Source organism: Cucurbita pepo, chromosome LG17 (assembly GCF_002806865.2).
Source record: "Cucurbita pepo subsp. pepo cultivar mu-cu-16 chromosome LG17, ASM280686v2, whole genome shotgun sequence".
In the NCBI taxonomy this organism is placed as follows: domain Eukaryota; kingdom Viridiplantae; phylum Streptophyta; class Magnoliopsida; order Cucurbitales; family Cucurbitaceae; genus Cucurbita; species Cucurbita pepo.
In genome coordinates this window covers 3,391,107-3,414,571 of record NC_036654.1, presented here as the reverse complement: position 1 = coordinate 3,414,571, position 23,465 = coordinate 3,391,107, and the positions used below count along the sequence as shown (strand labels likewise).

Genomic DNA, 23,465 nt, shown 5'->3' with positions numbered 1-23,465 from the left:
CATTGTTTATATCATATACAAAAGTGGGCCGCATCCATAGTGTCCCCAGAATAAGGTACTCAGCCTTATCCTTATACTATAGATCATTTTGACTATATACTTGAACTTGATCCACTCTTATGTCTCTACATATAGTTCAAGTAGTCATACTATAGCCAGAGTGTTCTTAGTTTATTGGATTTAGATTAATGATCGTAAAGTTCACTTTATTCAATAACAATTTTTTCTGAATAAACAACAATAATAACTTTATTGAAAATAGAATATATCTTTGTTTACAAACTATGAGTTTTAGGACATAAAACCCAACAATTAACATATTGGAGAATTATATACCAATTTAAATTCATGAGCTTTGTTCCATGTGATCCTGTTAAGCCACACCACCCAAAAAAGATCCTCCAGTATATTGGGCCGACAGTGTCAGTAATGGGCCGACGTAATTGGGTTCATAATTTAACATGGGCTGACTTAGTAAAGCCCATTAACCCGGCCAGCAAAAAATTAAATTACCAATTTACCCTTATTAATGCAGGAATCCCCCGCATTGACGGATGGTATTTTGGTCAGTGTCGGTCTTCCCTTGAGCAGTTAGGCAACCTACGTGGCGCATGACGTGGCGTTTTGACGTTCGCGTTGCGACTATTCAGTTACGGTATCTACATTTTTATTTCCGTGAAAAAAGGGGACACGTCGGAATTATATTATATAATATTTTTTTTTGTCAACTTTACCCTTTAAAAAAATAAATTAACGATAATTCCAATTTTATAACCATTTAATAGATAATAATTAAATAAGGGCAATTTAAGCTAAAGATTTAAATAATTCGAATTTAAAAAATTATTTAAATTTTAAACAATACTCTTCCACTTAAAAATCGCGAAATTTTAAAAATAATATAAATATCCTCAATTTTATTTATTTTTTTTAAAAAATAAATAAAACCGAAGTATTAATGTTACTTTTGAGAGGTTATTAATATTTAAAAATTTAAGAATATTTTTTAAATATTTTTTAGGTTAAAATTTTATTTTTAAATATTTTTTAAACAAAGATTTCCATAAAAGAACAAAGAGTATTTATTTATTTTTTTTAATAAAAGAATTTAAGAATGTTTTTAAATTTAAGAACATTTATTATATTTATTATAAATCCACAGCAATTTAATTACTTAAATTATATATTAATTATTTATTTAATTTTCGAAGGTGCGACAATGACCAATTGCTATATAAATTGGCAACCATCTCAAAACTACAAACCCTAGAGAATGGAGAAGAAAAAAAATGGTGAAATAGGAAAAGGAAAAGAAAAAAACGAAAATTCCCAGCAAATAAATTCCATTAGTACTACGCTTCCTGAAACACTTCGCATTTTAAAGATCCCTGAATTGATCTGAATCCAATAATTAAAGGTAAGCTTTCTGAGAACTCAATTCCGATCTCACTCTCTCGAATCGCTTCACTCCATTGCTGTTCTTCTTTGCTTCTTCGCTTCCTATCACAAACCCCACTAAAACCCTTCAACAATTTTGCCCCAATCTACTTGGTTCTTTATGTAATCACTGGTTTGCACTGAATCGTGTTGAAATATATTTTCTGTTTGATTTTGGGTTGTGGGTTTGAGATTTTAAGCGCCATGGATGATTTGGAGAAAGCAATCCTTATTATGTTTGATGAAACGAGCAATGCGGGTTCGAATTTAAAATTAAAGGCTAATGAGTATTGTGATAAAGCGAAAGAGGAATCGGCAATATGCAGTGTGTGTGTCGAGAAGCTGTGTTTTTCGAACCTTGTTCAGGTTCAGTTTTGGTGCTTGCAAACACTTCACGAGATTATTCGGGTTCGTTATTCGTGGATGAGTTTAGACGAGAAGTACTTTGTTAGGAAGTCAGTGTTTTCCATTGTGTGTTTGGAGGGTAGTTATGAGACTCAAGCACTTAGAATTTTACAGGGTCCTGCTTTCATTAAGAACAAGCTTGCACAAGTTTTGGTAACACTAATTTGCCTTGATTATCCATTAGATTGGCCTTCGATTTTTGTTGATTTCCTATCTCATTTGAGAAAAGGACCGGTGGTGATTGATATGTTCTGTCGGGTTCTGAATACATTGGATGATGAGTTGATTAGCATGGATTACCCTCGAACGTCTGAGGAAATCACGGTTGCAGGGCGGATAAAGGATGCTATCAGACAGCAGTGTGTATCTACAATAGTTCGATCGTGGTATGACATTTTGTCCATGTATAAGAATTCTGATCAAGAACTGTGTGCAAGTGTGTTGGATGTTATGAGAAGATACATATCTTGGATTGACATTGGGTTAATTGTAAATGATGTGATTTTGCCATTGTTATTTGAGTTAACTTTAGTTGATGGTTTGCTGGAGCAATTTCGTGGAGCTGCGGCAGGGTGTTTGCTTGCAGTTGTTTCGAAGCGGATGGATCATCAGGCAAAACTAACCCTGTTGCAGAGTCTACAAATAAGCCGGGTTTTCGGTCTGGTTGCTGCTGAAGATAGTGATTCTGAGTTGGTCTCAAAGGTAGCTAGCTTACTTACAGGCTATGCTGTGGAGGCTTTGGAGTGTTTTAAACGGTTGAATTCAGAAGATTCGAAGAGCAATTCTTTGGAGCTTCTAAATGAAGTTTTGCCGTCTGTTTTCTATGTATTGCAAAAATGTGAGCTGGACTCGGCTTTTAGCATCGTGCAATTCCTTTCTGGTTATGTTGCTACCATGAAGAACCTTTCTCTACTGACGGAGAAGCAGCTTCTTCACTTGAGTAAAATATTAGAAGTGATCTATGCACAAATATGTTACGATCCTGTATACCGGCACAATCTTGATATCTTTGATAAGATCGGAAGAGAAGAAGAAGATAGAATGGTGGAGTTTAGGAAGGATTTTTTGGTACTTCTGCGTAGCGTAGGTCGTGTAGCACCTGATGTAACTCAATTATTTATTAGAAGTTCAATGATGAGTGCTGCTGCATCTTCTTCAGATCGGAATGTCGAAGAGGTAGAAGCATCACTCACACTTTTTTTCGCATATGGGGAGTCAATTAACGATGACGTATTGAGAAATGGAAGCGGACTTGTTGGGGAAATGGTGACAATGCTTTTGTCCACTCGGTTTTCTTGCCATTCTAACAGGCTAGTTGCACTTGTATATTTGGAAACAATTTTCCGATATATAAAGGTAGTGCAGGAGAATTCTCAGTTTATTAGTGTTGTTTTGGCTGCCTTTCTTGATGAACGAGGCATACACCATCCGAACAGCAATGTTAGTAGAAGGGCGAGTTATCTATTCATGAGGGTTGTGAAACTTCTAAAAGTGAAGCTTGTGCCTTACATCGAGACAATTTTAACGGTATTAATCCCATGTTTCAATTCTTAAAACTTTGTATTCCCTTGTAAAATTAATCATAATGTTGAACATCCCTAAGTTTGCTTCTATCATCATGGTGAAATTCCAGAGCCTACAGGATACTGTTGCACGATTTACAACCTCAAATTTTGCATCAAATGAACTTTCAGCGTCTGAAGATGGCAGCCATATATTCGAGGTTCTCCTTTTGCTCTGAGTGTGTATATATTTTATATACGTATATCTTTTTCCTATTGTTTTATGTTTATTCCGTGTGCATGCACGTGTCTGCAATGGTGCGTTGTGCTGTTCCTATGTTTACATATCCAATGATTTTGTTTACAGGCAATTGGTTTACTGATTGGTATGGAAGATGTGCCACTGGAAAAGCAATCTGATTATTTGTCATCTTTGCTCAAGCCTCTTTGTCGACAGGTTGTCGTTGACTTACTAGTAGAGTCTTTTCAATGGTCTGGATCATTAACTTTTTCAGTTTAATTGATCATGCTTTAATCTAGGTTGAAGTGGTGCTAATGAACGCTAAGGCTCTAACTCCAGAGGAGGCTACAGCAAAGATTTCCACCATTCAGCAAATAATCATGGCCATTAATGCCCTCAGCAAGGTCCCTTTCATTAATAACCTCTCTCTTGGGAGCGATGTATCCGTTTTCTCCTATTACTCTCTCATTCTTTGGCATAGGCACTTTTTGGAAGCATGATATTAGTGTTACTGGTGTCTGATATTTCTGTAAAGATGCTTTTTCTAACGAGCGATTTCATCAACTCACTTTTACCTTCCTTTCGTCAAAAGTAGTCACACATACACTTTTCGTTTTTGGTAATCCAGGGGTTCAACGAACGTCTTGTCACAACAAGTCGTCCTGCTATTGGTTTGATGTTCAAACAGGTTAGCTTCCGTGCCCTTTTTTAGCTATTATTTCAATATCTCGAGTGGCCTGAGGGTTTTCAAAAGTGGAACATAGACATTTATGTAAAAGAGCACCTATAAATGTAATGTCTTTCTAGCTGGTGTTCAATTAAGTTAAGAGACCGGTGGCTAAGAGATTCATTTTGCTAGCATTTTCGTAGCTTCTATTGAGGATTAAGTGTGGAGCAAATTATGAATTAAACTGCCTTTCATTGAATTATTGTTACTAATCACTAACTGATGTACGTTCTTCTTCAATTTAGACATTGGATGTTCTTCTCCAAGTACTCGTTGCATTCCCGAAAATAGAGCCTCTACGGACTAAGGTACAGGGTTAGATATAGATCCTTTCATGTATACCTTTGTATATTTCATAAACTGTACCAGCACTGATGTTAATTTCTGTTGAATTAAGGTTCTATCTTTTATACATCGAATGGTGGACACGTTGGGGGCATCGGTATTTCCTTATCTTCCAACGGCATTGGAGCAGTTGCTTGCAGAAAGCGAGGTAACTCATGAACTCAAATTCAGTCACCAGTTGATCCTTTTTAATACATCTTTTGATAAAAGAAACTGCTAGAGACAGAGACACCCGTGTTTTGAGTTATTGTTATTATTTTTTTATTTTTTATAAACTTGTTCGTATCTTATCATGTATTTGTTTTAGAGCTTGACTACGATTGCATGTTTTCTTGCAGCCGAAGGAGTTGATCGGTTTCCTTGTGTTACTTAATCAATTAATCTGCAAATTCAGCACTTCGGTCCATGGCATTTTGGAGGATGTATTTCCTATAATTGCTGGTCGGATATTCAACATAATCCCAAGAGATTCACTTCCTTCAGGACCTGGAACCAATATCGAGGTACTCTTAATACGTTCTTGAATTCTTATTTTATTATATTGTTAAATGGGATCGTCAAGGCGACACTGGGTTTAGTATTAGTTCATCTTCTGTGCAAGAAAACTTAATTCTTCATAGTGAGAGATAATTTTCCTTTCCTTGTCTTATGCATTGCTCTTCTGTTTATTGTAGGAAATCCGCGAACTACAAGAACTTCAGCGAATAGTCTATACATTTCTTCATGTGATAGCCACACACGATCTCTCTTCCGTGTTTCTAGCCCTTAAAAGTAGAAGCTACCTGGAACCAATGATGCAGTTGCTTTTAAATACATCGTGCAATCATAAAGATATTCTTGTTAGAAAGGTAACATATTGCTTTATGTTGTAGGTTTTCTTTTTCATGCATAAACATCTAGTTCACTTTGGTTGTCTGAACCTGATCATCGTTTCGTGGGATATAGGCATGTGTACAGATATTCATTAGATTAATTAAGGACTGGTGCGACCGTCCTGGAGAAGAGAAGGTAGCGTTATGCTTTCCTCGTTTATTTTGTGTTTTTTTCTCTTGGAAAACACACACACACACACACACACTGTTTATCACATGTTTTACTATTTTGTTCATTTGAATTCAGGTGCCTGGCTTCCGAAGTTTTATAATCGAGGGCTTTGCTACGAACTGTTGCTTGTACAGTGTGCTCGACAAATCGTTTGAATTACATGATGCAAATACTGTGAGGATGCTATGCCCAATTCTGTTCCATTATTGGACTGCAAGGATAGAGTTACAAAATATTCTATTTGTTATATTTTTCTGATAATTTTTTGAATATATTGTACGTGGATTTTGGTTGCAGCTGATTTTGCTTGGAGAAATTGTAATGGCCCAGAAGGTTATGTATGAGAAGTTCGGGCAGGATTTTCTTGTCCAGTTTGTATCAAAGGGGTTTTTAACTGCACACTGCCCTCAAGATTTGGCTGAGCAGTATTGTCAAAAGTTACAGGTACCTATTAGCATCACTTTAAACTTCTATTGCCACATCGAAAGGTTACTTAGTTGACGTGCGTGTTTGCATTTTGAATCGTTAATCGAGATTTGATATTAATTACAGAATCTGGATGGGTGATTCGAGCAACTCTTTGCTCTTCTTGTAATGTTGGTTAGATTTATGGATTTCTTTTGTTTATATTTTGTGTTACATAGGTTCAAACATTGGTTTCCACTTGGTTTGATATTAAATTTCTTTTGGAATTTCTGACCTCAAAATCTTCATGTTTTGGGGATGTTTATATGGAAATAGTTCATTAATTAGCTTTTGAGGACACATGTTCATTATTGAAAAAAAGAAGTAGATTTAACGTAGATGTAATGACCCAAGCCTACCGCTAGGAAAAGCCCAAAGAGGACAATATTTGCTAGCGGTGGGCTTAGGTTGTTACAAATGGTATCAGAGCCAGGCACCGGGTGATATGCTAGTGAGGAGGCTGAGCCTCGAAGGGGGTGGATACGAGGCGGTGTGCTAGCAAGGACGTTGTACCCCAAAAGGGGTGGATTGAGGGGTCCCACATCGATTGGAGAAGAGAACGAGTGCCAGCGAGGACATTGGGTGCCAATGGGGGGTGAATTGTGAGATCCCACATCGGTTGGAGAGGGGAATTAAACACTTTTTATAAGGGTGTGGAAACTTCTCCCTAGTAGACGCGTTTTAAAAATCTTAAGGGAAAGCCTGAAAAGGAAAGTCCAAAGAGAACAATATCTGCTGGTGATGAGCTTAGGACTGTTACAGTAGATGACTTGGGACATCATAAGGTGTTGTCTATAGTGATCCCTTTATTTATTTTAAACACGCTTCGGCACACTAGCCGTATAGGGCACATAGGGTTCTCACGAACAAGAGTCTACACTAGCCGTATAAGGCTAGGCTTTAATGGCTAATAGTTTTTGTACGCACGGCGTTTGCATACAGTTTTGATCCTTAGTCTGGTTCTCATTTGCAGGGTAATGACATCAAGGCATTAAAATCATTCTACCAGTCGCTTATAGAAAGTTTAAGAGTTCAACAGAACGGAAGTCTCGTTTTCAGATAGCGTTGCCGCTAGGACGAAATATGTTAATAACAGTTCCTGATAACTCCGCTTTGTGGTGTTTGTTCTGAAATATGAACTCCAATTTTGTTCACCAAGGGTGAGGATTGATCTCATACTAATCTACTGATTACATTCTCATTAAGATTGATTCCCCCTCGACTTAATTTGGATAATCTTGTAGGATATATACTCTGTATATATGTGTTTTTGGCGGGTGATTCACGGATGAGGTATTTTCGTTATATATACGTTCGTTTCAGCTTACAAAATTTGAATGGATATCACTATTAGAGTTGGCTCATTCTCCTCTCCATATCTTTTTCTACAGTTGTACATTGCCTGAAAAGATCTTCTCAGCTACAGAAGTCAAGTTTTGTCGAATTGGATCGACTCATTTCGAAGATCATGGTATCGTTTTTGTCTATACCATCTATACCATTTGCTCGGTTTTTTATAATCTTCTCCTCGTCGATTATTTCCGACTTGTTAAATTTTGATTCTTGGTTTCTGCCTCTGCATCACTGGATAAACCTTATATCAGTTCAGATTTGTTATATTCGTCGATTGTTTAAACGTCGTTTTTATATATATGTTATATTCGTCGATTGTTTAAACGTCGTTTTTATATATACGCGCACATGATAGAAAAACTCACGAACACAGAAATTGAATAGTCGAAATGTAGATTTTTCTGATGTAGAATTCCATGAATGTGCTCTGTTATTGGGTTGGTATGTTCAAATCTCTGGTCTATGAGGGTTTGAAAAATGTGGCTTGAGACTAAGTTGATGATTTGAGGTTAGAAGAAGTCGGTCTTGAAGGAGAGCCATGACTTTGATTTTGCTATCACTTTCTGATGACTGACTGCTCCCTTTCTTCCATTTTTTTAATTCTCTGATGAACCGTCAAAGTAAGAGTTCTTAAAGTTTTTAACTTTTGATTAAAGCCATTGTGAAAGGTTGACACTTTTTGATGTTTTTACGTTTTTCTTTTGAAAAAACACGTTTAATCGTACTTGTGTGAGATCCCACATCAGTGGGGAACGGAAGAACGAAACGTTTTTTTTATAAATGTGTGGAAATCTCTTCCAGTACACGCGTTTGAAAGCCTAAAGAGGACAATATCTGTTAACGGTGGACTTGGGATGTTACAACTTTTATTTTTTTAAAATTAGCTTTAATGATCTTACCATTTGATCGGGAATTAGTGTTGAACTATGTTCACTTTTATAAGTGGCCGCTTACGACTTTTTGAACTTAAACACAATTTAATTGGTTAAGACATTATATCATATCCTATGATTACAAATTTTCATTCCACATGTCGTGGAGCTAATAATAAGAAAAAAGGTTAAACATGTAATTTTGTCTCGTTCTCATACGGTCTCCGTAATTTTTCATACCTATTATTGCAAATTTTGAATCAAGATAAAATATTTAACCAATTCTCGTAACAAAAGTCCCGTTTAATAACCATTTGGTTGAAGATTAAGAACTTTATTAATATTTATTTACTCATAAACTAAAAGGTTTGAAGATTTCATTATTATACAAAAGTAGCCTTTATGCAACCCAAAGTGGTAGGAACTCGACCATATGGTTAACCTAATTGTCTATTAATTTACGAACTACATCAATAAAATAATCAAAACCCAGTGCCAACACAAATATAATTTAATGACAAAATACCCGTTACCTAACCGTCGATAAATAAGAGTGAACCTAGAGACTTAAATCATCGATATTTTACTGAAGAACACATATACATATTTCAACCAGTTGAACTGTGCTTAGATCAACGACGTTACCCGAACGACTTGGATTGAATTAATTGGACTTAGTGGCGTGTGGAATTCACACGGCATCCACACACACAACAATGGAGACATTCATATCCACTTCCTCAACACAATATTCAAAAAAAAAAAAAACATATGAATTTGCTAAGAAACTGCAAAATTATGAAAATCAAAACAACAAAATCAACCAACTTTTAGAACAAACAAAGACCCTCCCACTAAAAATCTCTCTTTTTCCCATTAAAATCAAAGTCAATAAAATCCAAATTCCCCTCATAAACAACAAAATCAACTTGTTTGTTCATCATTACCTTCAAGAACATGACTTTTCACCTCAAAATTTTAGGACCCATTTCTTCAAACACTATAAAAAACCCAAATTTGATGTCCAAAATTCAAGCTTTTCAATGAACAATGGGTTTCAAAAGGTTCTTACCCAGTTGTTTAAAGCCAAAGAAAGTTGTTAAAAGCTCTGAATTTCAATCCTCAAACAAGATTTCATTGAGAAGAATCTTATCAATTTCTGATATGAGTGTTAGATCTTCTCTTTCAATTATTAGTGATCTTTCAAATTCTTGTAATGGTTCAAATCTTCAAATTTTTACCTTCAAAGAACTTACTGAAATCACTCAAAATTTCACCAAAGGTAACTATTTGGGAGAGGGTGGATTTGGGCCTGTGTTTAAAGGGTTTATTCATCACAATTTCAAGCTTGGTTTGAAGAAATCTCAGCATGTGGCTGTCAAGATTTTGGATTTGGATGGCTCTCAAGGCCATAGGGAGTGGCTGGTGAGCCATTTTGAGTGGTGAATTTTACAATTTTTTTACTGTAAATTTTGGTTTTTTTACTGTGTTTTTTTTTTCATGTGTTCTTGTAGGCTGAAGTGTTCTTTCTTGGCCAATTGAGACACCCAAATCTTGTCAATTTGATTGGGTATTGCCTTGAAGATGAACAGAGACTTCTTGTTTATGAATATATGGAAGGTGGAAACTTAGAGAATTTGTTGTTTAAAGGTAATTCTAATCGAAAAATTCATGTTTTTTTACGTTAATTTGTACGTTTTTTTGTGTTCTAATGAATCTTTTTCGGGTTTAGGTTGCTACGTTTCGAATTTGACTTGGTTACAAAGGACGAAGATTGCATTAGGATCAGCTAAAGGCCTTGCTTTCCTTCACGAACCCGAAAAGCCCATCATCTTCCGAGACTTCAAGGCTTCAAACATCTTACTCGACTCGGTACTATATCACTAGTCTCAACATTAATCTTTGAAAACGATACAAAACCTGATATCATCGTTACAGGACTATAATCCCAAGCTTTCGGATTTCGGGTTGGCTACGAATGGTCTTGATGAGGACGACACACACGTAACGACTCAAATCATGGGGACAGAAGGGTATGCCGCTCCGGAATATCTCATGACAGGTTCGTTCATAAACCGAACTTTGTTGCTAACTATCAGTTAGTACTAAAAAAACACTAATTTTTCAATCTGTTGTTTCAGGTCATTTGTCGACAATGAGCGACGTGTTTAGCTTTGGAGTGTTTTTATTAGAGTTGTTAACAGGTCGACGAGCGGTCGACAAAAACCGCCCGAGCCGAGAACAGAACTTGGTAGCGTGGGGGAGACATCGTTTAAACGATCAAAACAAACTAGAGAAGATAATTGATCCAAGGCTTGAAGGGAAGTACTCAAATGAAGGAGCTAAAAAATTGGCTGCAATAGCATACCAATGCCTTAGCCATCACCCCAAATGTAGGCCCTCAATGGCCTCAGTGGTCAAAGGATTAGAGGCTGTTCATAACATGAAAGAGTTTATAACTGAGCCATTTGTGTACATTGTCCCAAGTGAAGACACCAATAAGGTGAACAAGAGAGTCGAGACGAAAGAGAAGAGACCGGAGAGCCGTTACCAAGGCCAAAAAGGTCGCAGATATAGGCCTCGAGTATTGCCATTGAGGTCAAGGTCATGGTCGAAGTCGAGATCGAGATCGAATGGTGTTCATTCTGATACAGCCTTGAATTTTACTACGGGATGTTCTTTCTCGTAAATTTTTTTTACTTTCTTTAATTTTTTTAATTTCTAAATGTTCGAACTAAAAAAGGATTGTTAACCACTTATGTAGCGGTAAATTTTAAAAAATGTTGTATTTTTGTTTTTTCAGATATGTGTTTAATAGCAGATTTAGAAATTTGATACAAAATTTCTACAGTTTGGATTACAAAATTCGAAAACAAGTTGTGAAAACATATATATGAGTATATATTTGCAGATATCTGAGTATACATGTGCAGAATTTAATGAATCTGAAAACATAAAACAGAATACAGATTGCATACCGAACGAATCGAACCATCATTATTATTATTATCGTTGAAACTAGGGCTACCTAAGCCAAAATTTGATTTTTGTCATGAACAAAATGTTCTTCGAAGTTGAAAAATGAAGAAATTGTGAGGTCTAAAATGGTGTATAATTCAACTCATAAATGGTAGCCCTTTCATATCTTACCAACCCACTCAATTTGTAAGGGTGTAGTCCACCTAATCTTAATATATATATAGATGTATATATATATATATATATATATTCCGTGTAACGTACGCTACTCTTTCTTATACGTGTTAGGATCGCACTGTTAAACGTAGAATAGATCATATCTATAATTTCATAGTTTGTTACCATGAATCAAGGAGAATTTATAATTTCATGGTTTGTTAGGTAATCTATGTATATAAATACATGAGGTTGTGATTCATATAGGCTACAGTGACATTCAACTTAACATGCACAACTCACACAATTTAGATGAAAAACACGAAGAACAAGAGAGGGAGAACACCACTATAAATATACGTGGAAACACCTGGATGGTTAACTTCACGACGACTAGAGATTTATATTAATGACTTTTGATATATACACTCATAGAGAATATAGAAAATGCATCCATCACCTAACAAACCTCACGTCCAGACAAGCACCCGGCGACCCTCAAGAAGCACCCGGCGACCCTCAAGAAGCACCCATCCAGCCACGTGTGGACCAATACAAAAGAATATCATGATGTGACCGAGGAGAACAGTGCATCATCCAACACACTATATAATGTATGCATTAAAGAGGAAATGAGACATCCCTAAGATAGGGACAATGGGTATACATAAGCATTACATATAAGCTTGTTGAAGGGTCGGGTAAGGTTCTAAGCCTTAACCTCGAAAGTCGAAGTTCCAGAGGGAATTTGGGCATGCGGTTCTAAAGTTAAGTCCGTTCATAGAAAATATGAAAGCTCGCCAAATTTAATGTCAATCGGACACTGGACAAACTCTCCACTGCCACGTATGCCCGTTCGCCAAAATCACTTCTACACGAGAAGGACTGGATTAACCATGAAAGTTACAAGGTTTACAGCATGTACAGTTTCCCTAAAATTTACCGCTGTCCATTACAGTAAAAATCTAATACACTTTTTCTTTCCCGCTAATTATTTAAAAACAATACATATAAATACGGCTCTGTCAAATTTCATTTGAAAAAGTGACCTCTTAAGCTTAACAATGGCGGCAATGGCCTCAAATTGACACACTATTCGGAACCCCTCTGCAAGTGACTCCCGGTTCCGAGCTCGGTGCTAGCAGTTCATACGGTAAAACTCCGGCACCGCACCGGTTCCTCAGCCGCTCGTCGGCGTTCCTTCTATCAATCTCCTTCTCAATCTGCCTGATCTCTGCCGAGAATTCGTAAAATGCCTCTACAATTTCCGCGTCGCTTGTCCAAATCGACGTCTGTTGCCTCTCCCCGAGGTACTCCTCGTCCGGCGAGTGCGTTGATAATGTGTCCACCACCGCCATGAACTTCGTTGCCTGTAGCACGCTTGGCAACGCTGACAAGAAATACTTCTGAGGATCGTTCAAGAAAATGGCGTATTCCGGATCGTTCTCGTCGGGAATCAACCGCCGCATCAACGGCGGTCGGTTCGGTACGTAGCCTCCGTATGGATACTGGCCGAAGTTTAGCGCCGCGTGTTGTGCTGATGAGAGCCAGATGAGCGTAGTGAGAATTGAGGCGAGATCGTCGGAGTTGTTCAGTTGTGGCCACCAGCTTTCATGGCGGAGGTCGCCGTGCCCTACATTGATGGACTCCCAGTACCAGTCCTGCAATTCTTTGTCCTCGCGGACCATGCTAGGGTTTGGATAGTAATGAGACACATAGGTTTTAACCCATTTCTCGATTGCGGCCCAAATTAGAAGGCCATCGGTAGCGTATGGATAGTCCTCGATCATAAGCTTGAGTCCATGGGGCATTGTAGGGTCCGGCTCGGCCATTCCCCTGCGTATGAGATCGGCGGGAAGGCTTTCCTTGTCAAAGCGCCATAAGTTCTTGTACGCAGCAGCGCTTATCTCCATGCCGTAGCGCCCTGCAGTGAAGCAAGATTCGATCACTCCCTCGCCACTGATCAGGCTTTGGCGCGCCAATGCGTTGATCTCCAATGTGTATCGCATGTGTGGGTCCAAGAGCTTGAAGATTGGGTGCATTGAGCTCAGTTGCCTGTGCGCTGCCAGTATGAATGGCTCCAAGCCCGCATGCGTTCTCAACCTGTGATCAACAGTAAGCCATTTATAGTCATCAGAAAGCGCAACCCCTCTGTTCTTTTCGAGTTAAAGAGTTTTGTTTTTCACATACCAGTGGTTAACAAGTTGATGAACTCCAGCATCGTTGGAGCAGACATGAGCCTTGGCGAGCTGCCATTTCCAATTGCTTGTAGCATCAACGGGTGGAGTTACAACGCGTTTTGATCGAGAACTTGGTCCAGTTGGTGGAAGGCTGAGCTCTATGGCCAACGGTTTGAGAGTTCCAAGTGGAGTCAAGAAGAAGATTGTGCGAGTTGCATATGTTTTCCGGCCGTCCAGAGCATTAATCCGATCAATAAATGGAAGGTAAACATCATGGTAATCCACTATAAACAACTTCTTTTCATCCAATGCCTGTAACAATTAAGGAATTTGAGGCGAGATAATGTTAGGATTTGCAAATTTGGTGAAAAAAAATCTGAGTGACGGTTTATCATCAGCTTGATGTGATCATTTACCTGCTGCACGGTCATGCCATTGAGTTGGCCAACGATGTGTTCTTCTTTAATGGCAGATTCCTGTGGACCATAAACCTCGGGATCAAGGTTGCTTACTGGAGGGAAAACCTTAAGCCTCTCAATGGAGACTGGGTTAACTCCTGCTATTGCTTCGCGAGCGAATTCGTCATCTCGCAGCCAGGCAAACTTGTCCTCTACAATTAGGAAACAACATAGACATTAGTTATGATCAAGATTTCTGAATGATTGGGTTTGTCGATTTGCATTCAAGCATAACTTAGTGTGCTATGGCAATGTCTATTATGCAGGAAACTTGTGAATATGAGGTTACCTTAGTTCAAAAGACTTCTATTTCAATCGATTAGGATTGATTGTTAAAATTCTGTAAAAACTTGTTTTGAATCTCAGGAAAAGTAATTTAGATTATCTAACTAGATCAGTTGTTTTTGCAAATTACAGGCTGATGAATGCATATATGAATGATACTTTTGAAGGCTGATGATGCGACTTACTTGAAAGTATCAAAGGTGTGTTGTATTTCAGCAGTCCTGGGCTGGATTCACTCACAACGCTTGGCAGTGGGAGCTTCTTCATGAGTTCATCTTGCAAGCCTAATTTAAGGAGCACCCCTTCACTGTAAAGGCTGTCAATGTCTGAAAACCCATGAAAATCTTGTTTGTTTGACAAAATGCTGGCTTTGAGAGAAGGAACCAAAGTGTGAAGAACTGCCCTAAGCCTCCCAAGAGAGAAAGTGGTTTGCTTAGGCTCCTCAAACTGTTCATCTCTCGGCACGTACATGGGTAACGGTTTCTCGACTCGACTCTCTGCAGTTATATCTATAGAGTACACAACTATTAGATATGGTTTTATATATCCTTAGCTAATCATTGTTATAATTGAAAACGAAGAAGTCGAACTTTACCAGTTTCGCAAGGGGCACGTCCAGTGCGACACCGTCTAGGATAAGGAATTTTCTCGCCCCCAAGACATGGGCGAGCAAATTCTATTCCCTTGTCTGGATTTCCCAAGTCGTTGTACACATCAAAGTCATATACTCGATCAGACAGTTTCCTTACTCCTTTACCATCACCTCTAATGTCTTTAAGCTCTTTCTCTCTTAATGCTTTAATCCCAGCTGGTGTCTCACCTGGTAGATAAGGCTGCAGAATCGTAGAACACATAAGAAAACCATTTAAAACTTCATGTAACAACAAGATTATAAGAGAATATGTTATTTTTGTAGGAAGATTCAGTCATAATCCCCTTAATCCGTTTAAATTGTTTCTTCTCATGCATGACTGGAATGATTTCACTGTAGTTCGGTAGGCTGAATTCTGGGTCCACAGGCAATCTTATCAAATAGTTCATAGCAGATTTCAGGACTGTAAGAAGACATGCATGTAAGTTTCCTAAACTTTACACCTCTCAATGATCAAGATAATAGAATTGTATACTCATTCATTACAATGATAAGAGTGCGTGGAGGCATTTGATATCAGAAATGTGAAAGAACACATCAAATCAGCTTTAATTGAGAATGAAAAGAAAAACTCACCTTATTAGAGAAGAATATCCTCTTAGCAGGGTGATCTTTTCTTGACTGAACCCAGGAATTGCAGGGAAAATGAATGGGATCACTTGCAAATTGCTCGATTGTGATAGTTTCCAAGAAGAATTCCTGCTGGTGCTTGTTCATAATCGTGATCGCTCCAGGCTCTCCAAAGTCCGAGGTCAGTACAAATTCTGCTATGTAATTTACCCTCTCTGCTTTTACATTAGTTTTCTTTGACCAATCTTTCAACACGGCTTCCTTGCTTCTCTTTGGAGCGTTTCGTCCTTCAATAATCCAAATCCAGATCAAAACCAACTCAGTAAAACTCTTTAAGATTCAGAGGAAATNAAAAAAAAAAAAAAAAACTCACAAAAACAACGAAAAACACATGAACATAGAACACCCAGAAAGATAAGAAACAAAAACAGAGAGAGAGGGGGGGAGGGGAAAACGACTCACTTGGGTCAATCTCAGTGCTGATAAGTTGAAGAACAACGTTTTGGCCAATCCTATCCGTGAAAGCATCCAAATGCTTAAAAATGGTCTCCTTAAAGTCTTCCTTGTTCTTGTTTCTGATAGTCACCACAGCTCTAACCTTGAACTCGACAGGCTTCTCGACCAAGGGCACAGGCTTAACCAAATCCAAACCCAAACCCAAACCCAAATCCAAATCCTCACTAATTGCAGCCACTGGACCATTCACAGCCTTCCTTACCAGCACCACCTTCCTCTTCTTGTCTGGAAAACCCCAAATTGGCATGAACTGATTCGCAGAACTGAGAGCAGTTTGAAACAACTTAGACTGAGAAACCAACGGTGATTTGTGAAGAAAAGATGAACCAAGAATTTCATTAGCCAGCGCCATACCGTTTCTCCCTCTCCAAACAGCCAAACACAACCTTATTTTTGTCTCTCTCTCTCTCTCTGTGTCTCTGTATCTCTTTCTTAGTGCTTGGGAAATAGGAAGTTGGTTCGTCTCTTAGCAGAGAAGGGAAAATGGAGGTTTGAAAGAGAATGGTTAGGAGAGCAGAGCAGATTGTTATTATTCTGCCTCACCAGGGGACCTCCTTTTTATACAACCTAGAGAGAGGAAAATGCCAAAGCCAACGCCAAAGAGAGAGAAAGAGCAGTTTTTCCTTCTTTCATGAAACTCACCGTCCACACGTTTTACAATATATATATATATATATATATATATATATATATACATATAATATAGTTTCGGATTATTGTTGGTAATTAGGAGTGGATGGATGGATTAGGAAAAGTAAAATAAATAATAAGAGAAAATTGAAGTGGATTTGAAAAGAAAACATGTTTGAATTTGGAGATTTCAAAATGAGTGGGGCTGCAGGGCTTCTCCTCCGCCCTCCGTCCTCCGCCCACCGCCCACCGCCCAGTCAAAACGACGAGTAAAAACTAGAAACAGGGAAGCCGTAGGAAACCCGACAGAAACTGGGGTTGTCTATTTTCTCCCCCTTTTCCAAAATGCCCACTCTCTTCTCCTCCCATAAACTTCTATATTTTTATTTTTTTTATTTTTTTATTACTTTATAATATTATCATTTTTTAAAAAAAAAAACAAATTAATAAAAATAACTTTCAATGAAAATCATGAATATTTTATTTTAAAAATATATTTAACATTTTAAAAGATGTCACGTGATTGTTCAAAAATTTCGTTAATACTTTTATTTCATTATTTGAAAAACTTCAAAAAAAAAAATTGAACTTTTTTAAGAAGTTAAAAAAAATATATTCATCGAAATTATTCATGAATTTTTTAGAGTAACATAAAATTTTTGGAGATAATTTATAAAGGAGTTGATAGATTGTTTTTGTCTATGGTTGATAAAAAGTAACTGCTGTTAATGCTAATTTATGTATTTTTTAAATATATCCAAATAGTAAAGATATTTTTTAATTTTTTTTAATTGGAAGGTATTAATTAAATTTTTTAAATTTAATTAATTGCAGTAGTATTTTTAAGTTTTTTTTTTTTTTTTTAAGTTTAAAAATATTGTTAAAACTTTTAAAAGATTACAAACATTTTTCTAAATAAAATATGAAATTTATGGATATTTTTATTAATTTAATCAAAATTAAAATTTAATAAGTGAACTAAAATCAGTTTTCAATGCTCTAAAAAAAAGTTATTAACGTGCAAAGACTTTTTGTTACATTTTTTTTAGAAGGTCATTGCTTTACGTTAATTATCTTTCTTTATCCACCGAATTCAATCTTAATACTTCAATTTTTTTTCATCTATTTTATAGAGATTAACTATAATTAATATTTCATAATTATAATATTCAACCCTATAGTTTGTAGTGTAATAAGTTTTAAAAATTCGTTCAAAAAATATTAAATGCTTGAGTTTATATGCTTTGTAAAATTAGATATAAAGTTGTTTTATTTTTTAGATTTTTTTTTATAAATAACTTTAATTTAATCTAGTTTTCAATTTTTATCACGTGAAATCATTCAATAACACCAGTAAACACGTTCTACATTATTAAATTCTTTTTAATAAAAAAAATGTATTAAATAAAATTTGATTTTATGATTAAATATAGAATATACACTTTCAAATTCAGTAGTCAAACATTTTTAAATAAACATTTGTCAAAAAGTTATTTTCTTTTTTTAAAAAAGGTTCCCCAAATTTTAAATACCATTACGTATTTTTCACATAAAATGCCGCCTGTTAGGCAGCCGAATTACGTGTCCAATTTTGAGCGACAATAGCCTCCTTTAGGGACGGACCGGTAATTTCCTCAAACCCCCCAAAATTAATATTTAGTAAAATTCATTTTATCTTTTTTTTTTTTTTATTTAAAAAAAAACAAAACAAATTATCCTTAATCATATTTGATCCAGTTTTCTAAGCTTTTACTTTGTCAGAATTAAGACTTTGATTCTAATTGTTTATTCAAACCAATAATATTTTTATATTAAATTAATAAAAAGATCTATCAATTTTAAATTTTTATTTTAAAAAGTTCAAAAAAAAAGTTGAATGAAACCGGTCCGATTATTTTCTTTAGAAATTAATGATAATTAAAGAAAAGTTCGTATAAAGATGTAAGATATTTTTATTAATTTAATGTAAATTTTAAAAGTAAAGTCGAATTATTATAATGTTAATTAAAAAATATTGGAGATATATTTTTTATAATGATTATAAAAGTAATTATAAAAGTAAGGAAGAATAGAATATTTAGGTGTAATTTAATATTTGACCCAAAAAGGGAAAATTTGAAAGGAAAATATTCTTGGGTTTGAACGTAATTAAGAATTAAATGTTGCAGAAATGACCATTGAATGTTTGACCGGATTGCTTACACATTGGTTCGTCAATCTTAATATTGACCATTCATTACATATTCAACTTTAACCAAATAAATTCAATATTCTAACCTTTCACCTAATTAACATTATTTTAAATTATAATCACAACCCCACCAAATATTATTCTCAAATTCTATTTTTGCCTTTTTTTTTTTTTTAATTTGTTCGTCAAGCGTTTTTAGTACGCCTCGTAACTTAGTCAGGTGTTTTCTAATTCAATATTTTAGTTCAACTAAAAGCTAGCTCGGGTATAAAAGATTTGTCTCACGTTAATCAAAAGCATATTAAACGAACCAGATTTTAATTAGAGATATCCATGGAGACTGGGTAGAGATGAAGAATCCTTCTTTATCCCCGTTCTTGTCTCTTATTTCGATTCTCATCCTTATGAAATTTGGTAAGGTCAAGTCAGAGATAGAGAGGGAGAATATAATCTTCATTCCAATCCCTGTTTAGATAACGAGAAAATAATCAAATATTTCTTGTACTTCCTCTCTTAGTTCTCGTTTCAACAGTAATTTTTCACTTTGTATAGGGTAAGTTCTCATAAAATAAAGGGACATCTCTAATTTTAAGGAATGAAAAACAAGTTGTTTTTTTTAATGTTGTAACCAAAATCAATATTCTTAAAATGAAAATTTAGAAATTTAAAAAAAAATTAAATTAATAATTAATATATATATATATATATATATTATTTATTTATTTATTTAAAAAACTCATTGGAACAAGAAAATGAGTCGGCTTGTGTGTTGTTGAATCTGTGGTCAGCTGAGGAATCAAAGGAATGGATATTGTAGGTTTCGTCGAAGGTCCCATTTTGACTTTTTCAAAATTATTTATTTATAAATAAAAATGCAACCAGCAGACCGTACAGCCGCAATCAACTTAGTCAACGGTTCGGCGAATTGCCCACCGACCGCCGACCACTGGAGCGACCGTCCATGAACCGGCACGAACCGCCACTCATTTCCCTGCTTGTTTTGGCCATACAATTTTATAGAGCCACAAATTTTATTCTTCTTATAATTACTTAATTAAAAGAATTAAATTAAGTTTGAAGTTTTAACCTCATTAATATATTTCTGCAAGCTGAGCTGGCATCCACCTCAGCTTTTCATGGATTACCATATACAAATTTTCAAGGTATTTTTTTAATTAAAATAATTACAGGTCAGAATCAAATTACCAATAGTCAGGTAATTGTATCTCCTTCAACAATTTAAAACTATAATAATTATATCGAGCGAGTCTAGTGATTATTTTAAATAAGAACGAGCGTGACCGAAGAAGAAAAAAGATATTTAGATATTTATATCAAGAAGTGACATTATCGAAAAATAAAAAATAAACAAATCGAATTATGTTTATTAATTTAGAAATGTGTATAATTGATATATAGTTACAGCTATAATGTGACGTGTATTTATTACAATTTATCTCTAAGGTGTACATAAATGATTTCGCTCTGTATTATTGACATTTTTAAATTCGATATAATTATATTTTTTATATTTAAAAAAAATTGAAATTAATAATAAAATTTCCGAGAGTAAAAGGTTATTTTTGGAACAAAATATTTACAATTTTCTTCCCAAAAATATTTTTGAAAGTTTTTTTTTTTAAAGTCGAAGAATATTATTAAAATATAATTTTAAGACAGAAATACGAAGTTCATTAATATTTTTAATTAATTTAGCCAAATATTTTTTTACATAAAAAATATAATTTATCTCGTCTCGACTTTATTATGTAACAAACAACCGATATTTATTAATGCTTTGAAAAATTGATATAATGTAGTCTCAATCAATCTTTAATTCAATATCTACCAATTTTATTTTTTAATTTTTTCTTATTAAATTCTATGAATTTATATGTCAATAAAAAAAAATTATAAATATATATATATATTATATATATATTAATTTAATTTTTATTTTATTTAGGTTAGATATTCCAATCTTTCCTCGTTATTAATTCAATATCTACCAATTTTATTTTTCAATCTTTTCGTATTAAATTATATGGATTTAGGTATATATAAATAATCATTTAATTTTTATTTTATTTTATTAAAAAGTTAGATATTTAAAAGTAATATAATATATATGGATAAATATTTTTTTATATATATAAAAAAAAAAGAAGCTTAAATTTGTTATTTATTTATTATAATTAATTTTATTTAAAACTTTACAAAAATTACGTGGAAAGGGGAGGTGGGTTCATTCATTGCCCTTGTTTCCACGTTTTGTGGGCACAATGACGAAAATGACCTTATGACGAGGCGCAACACGTAGCACCGACCAAAGGAAAGTCTGTCCGTTATTCTTATTGTCTGCCGTTGATTGGTGTTATAAATCACGAGTGGGCTCCACCGTTGATTTATGAATCAATGGTTGTGATTCATCTCCTTGTCTGGGCCCCACACTAACTTCAAAGAATGACAGCCGTCATCCACTTTGATTCCATTTTCCATCTCTATCTAATTTTCCTTTCCCATACATAGTTATAAATTTAATGCGTGGATAATTAATTTTTGTATCTAATAATATTAATTGGGTCAATAACCTATTAAACAATAATTTTTTTAAAAACTTATTTATTATATAACGTCTAAGAATTACCACGCCGGGCCTAGCATTGCCCCGACGATCAAGTATAGGTCGTGGGTTTCAATGCTATCCATTTTCGAGACTATTCAATAGGTGAGTTGTTACACACTCCTTAACGGACTTTCGACTCTCATGAGCACTATTCTGCTGTATTAATCAACCAACATCCTTTTGTGGGATCTAGATTAGCACGTGATTAAGCACTGTATCACGACTTTTGGTTCATCTCACATTGTCAGTCTTACTTACCAAAAATCACCAACTTTTATGTTTATTACGTTAAAATATTATAAATTTTCGAGAATTTGTTTTTTTCAAGAAAACAGTAATAAATATAATAATAATTATTATTATTATGGGAAGATAAAAAAGAATTCAGGGTTAGTTTAGGGATTTAATTTGCATGAAAACCAAATATAGGAAGTTGTTTAAATTTAATGGAGAGAAGAGGTCAAATTTATTCGTCGTAGTGCAGTGAAATTACTATTTCACCCTCCAATTTATTTTTTTCAATTAAAAATTCTAAAACATTTAGTTTTCATTTACCAAAAATAATTTTCTCATATATTTTTTTTATATATAGAAATAATTCAATTGATTAAAATATTATATAATTTCGTACGTGACATTAATTAAAAAAATATTATTATCTTATAACACGTGGAAATATTCCATTAAACAAATCCAAACATTATTTTATAATATTTTTCAATTATATAAAATTCAGCAATATGTATTAAATGCCCTTTACCCATTTTAAAAAGCTAAAGCATTATATTTTTTGTATTGAATTTAAATATTTGTTTATAATAAAAGTAAAATGTTAGTTAAAAAATTAATTTTCGCAACCAAATTGAAAATAGTTAAAAATTATTTTAAAAAGTTGTTCGAGAATAAATAATAAAAAAATAAAAAGAATTATTATGTCGTAATTAAAAATGTATATTTTAAAACTGACAACAATTTTGTTGGGTTCGTTTCAATCCAATCGAATTCTAGGAGAATCCGTCTGTAAGTAAAATTTTATTTATTTGAACTCAATTCAAACCGTAGACGTTGGGTTGGGTTGATCGGAGTTTTTTAACGCCCGTGACGTCCACTGAAAAATAAAATAAAATAAAAAATAATTATTAATATTAAAATGCTATTTTTTAAATATTAAAACATTAAAATAAAATAAATGAATGAATAAAAACAAAAAAAAAATTACTATATAAAAAGGAAGATACATGCATTATCCTCTATCCATTCCAAGTAATTTTAAAGCCATTCCTTTGGACCAGACATTTGTATGTCTTTGGTTCTATAATGTTTAAATAATCCTGCCACGTTTTTTTTTATTATCATTATTTTTATTTTTTTAAAATATTAATTAATTTCTCCATATTTAATGATTTTTTTATTTTTTTATTTTTATTTTTTATAGTCAAAAGTCATAATCTTAATCATTACAGTTTCCCAATATTAACCTTCCTAATCTATATAATTAAACACACATATTGTTGTTTCNTTAATAATTAATATATATATATATATATATATTATTTATTTATTTATTTAAAAAACTCATTGGAACAAGAAAATGAGTCGGCTTGTGTGTTGTTGAATCTGTGGTCAGCTGAGGAATCAAAGGAATGGATATTGTAGGTTTCGTCGAAGGTCCCATTTTGACTTTTTCAAAATTATTTATTTATAAATAAAAATGCAACCAGCAGACCGTACAGCCGCAATCAACTTAGTCAACGGTTCGGCGAATTGCCCACCGACCGCCGACCACTGGAGCGACCGTCCATGAACCGGCACGAACCGCCACTCATTTCCC

At 34.5% G+C, this 23,465-nt stretch overlaps 3 protein-coding genes across 4 annotated transcripts; 2 read left to right on the top strand and 1 right to left on the bottom strand.

Annotated features, from left to right (window-relative positions):
* The first annotated feature begins 1,280 nt into the window (after window positions 1-1,280).
* LOC111778870 (exportin-T-like) lies at window positions 1,281-7,940 on the top strand. 2 transcript variants are annotated; one of them, XR_002812601.1, is made up of 15 exons: window positions 1,281-3,369; window positions 3,476-3,565; window positions 3,712-3,801; window positions 3,885-3,989; window positions 4,214-4,273; window positions 4,558-4,620; window positions 4,710-4,805; window positions 4,996-5,160; window positions 5,332-5,505; window positions 5,603-5,665; window positions 5,777-5,875; window positions 5,999-6,145; window positions 7,140-7,326; window positions 7,411-7,459; window positions 7,558-7,940. XR_002812601.1 is itself a non-coding variant. In XM_023658867.1 (13 exons), the coding sequence occupies exons 1-13, from the start codon at window positions 1,642-1,644 to the stop codon at window positions 7,227-7,229; spliced, it is 2,970 nt and encodes a 989-aa protein (XP_023514635.1). In that variant the 5' UTR covers window positions 1,281-1,641; the 3' UTR covers window positions 7,230-7,327. The 2 variants fall into 2 exon arrangements, 1 of the variants encoding a protein (XP_023514635.1); XM_023658867.1 differs by lacking the exons at window positions 7,411-7,459; window positions 7,558-7,940 and having other exon boundaries at window positions 7,140-7,327.
* Window positions 7,941-9,441: 1,501 nt separating this feature from the next.
* Window positions 9,442-11,080, top strand: LOC111778750 (serine/threonine-protein kinase RIPK-like). Its single transcript, XM_023658723.1, has 5 exons — window positions 9,442-9,816; window positions 9,906-10,041; window positions 10,124-10,263; window positions 10,330-10,453; window positions 10,533-11,080. The coding sequence occupies exons 1-5, from the start codon at window positions 9,442-9,444 to the stop codon at window positions 11,078-11,080; spliced, it is 1,323 nt and encodes a 440-aa protein (XP_023514491.1).
* Window positions 11,081-12,381: 1,301 nt separating this feature from the next.
* LOC111778977 (linoleate 13S-lipoxygenase 3-1, chloroplastic-like) lies at window positions 12,382-16,773 on the bottom strand. Its single transcript, XM_023658995.1, has 7 exons — window positions 16,134-16,773; window positions 15,678-15,958; window positions 15,045-15,282; window positions 14,635-14,958; window positions 14,123-14,316; window positions 13,717-14,018; window positions 12,382-13,629 (listed from the first exon to the last, which is right to left on the bottom strand). Exons 1-7 carry the CDS (start codon window positions 16,537-16,539, stop codon window positions 12,606-12,608), a joined length of 2,769 nt encoding a protein of 922 aa, XP_023514763.1. The 5' UTR covers window positions 16,540-16,773; the 3' UTR covers window positions 12,382-12,605.
* Between the last annotated feature and the right edge of the window lie 6,692 nt (window positions 16,774-23,465).

Coding starts and splice junctions, on each gene's coding strand:
- LOC111778870 (XM_023658867.1), top strand. CDS start 1,642: ATGGATGATTTGGAGAAAGCAATCCTTATTATGTTTGATGAAACGAGC. Junction 3,802..3,884: donor TCAAGCCTCTTTGTCGACAG/GTTGTCGTTGAC, acceptor GCTTTAATCTAG/GTTGAAGTGGTGCTAATGAA. Junction 4,806..4,995: donor AGTTGCTTGCAGAAAGCGAG/GTAACTCATGAA, acceptor GTTTTCTTGCAG/CCGAAGGAGTTGATCGGTTT.
- LOC111778750 (XM_023658723.1), top strand. CDS start 9,442: ATGGGTTTCAAAAGGTTCTTACCCAGTTGTTTAAAGCCAAAGAAAGTT. Junction 10,042..10,123: donor AGAGAATTTGTTGTTTAAAG/GTAATTCTAATC, acceptor TTTCGGGTTTAG/GTTGCTACGTTTCGAATTTG. Junction 10,454..10,532: donor TCCGGAATATCTCATGACAG/GTTCGTTCATAA, acceptor CTGTTGTTTCAG/GTCATTTGTCGACAATGAGC.
- LOC111778977 (XM_023658995.1), bottom strand. CDS start 16,539: ATGGCGCTGGCTAATGAAATTCTTGGTTCATCTTTTCTTCACAAATCA. Junction 15,283..15,677: donor GGATATTCTTCTCTAATAAG/GTGAGTTTTTCT, acceptor ACGATTCTGCAG/CCTTATCTACCAGGTGAGAC. Junction 14,019..14,122: donor ATGGCATGACCGTGCAGCAG/GTAAATGATCAC, acceptor TAATTGTTACAG/GCATTGGATGAAAAGAAGTT.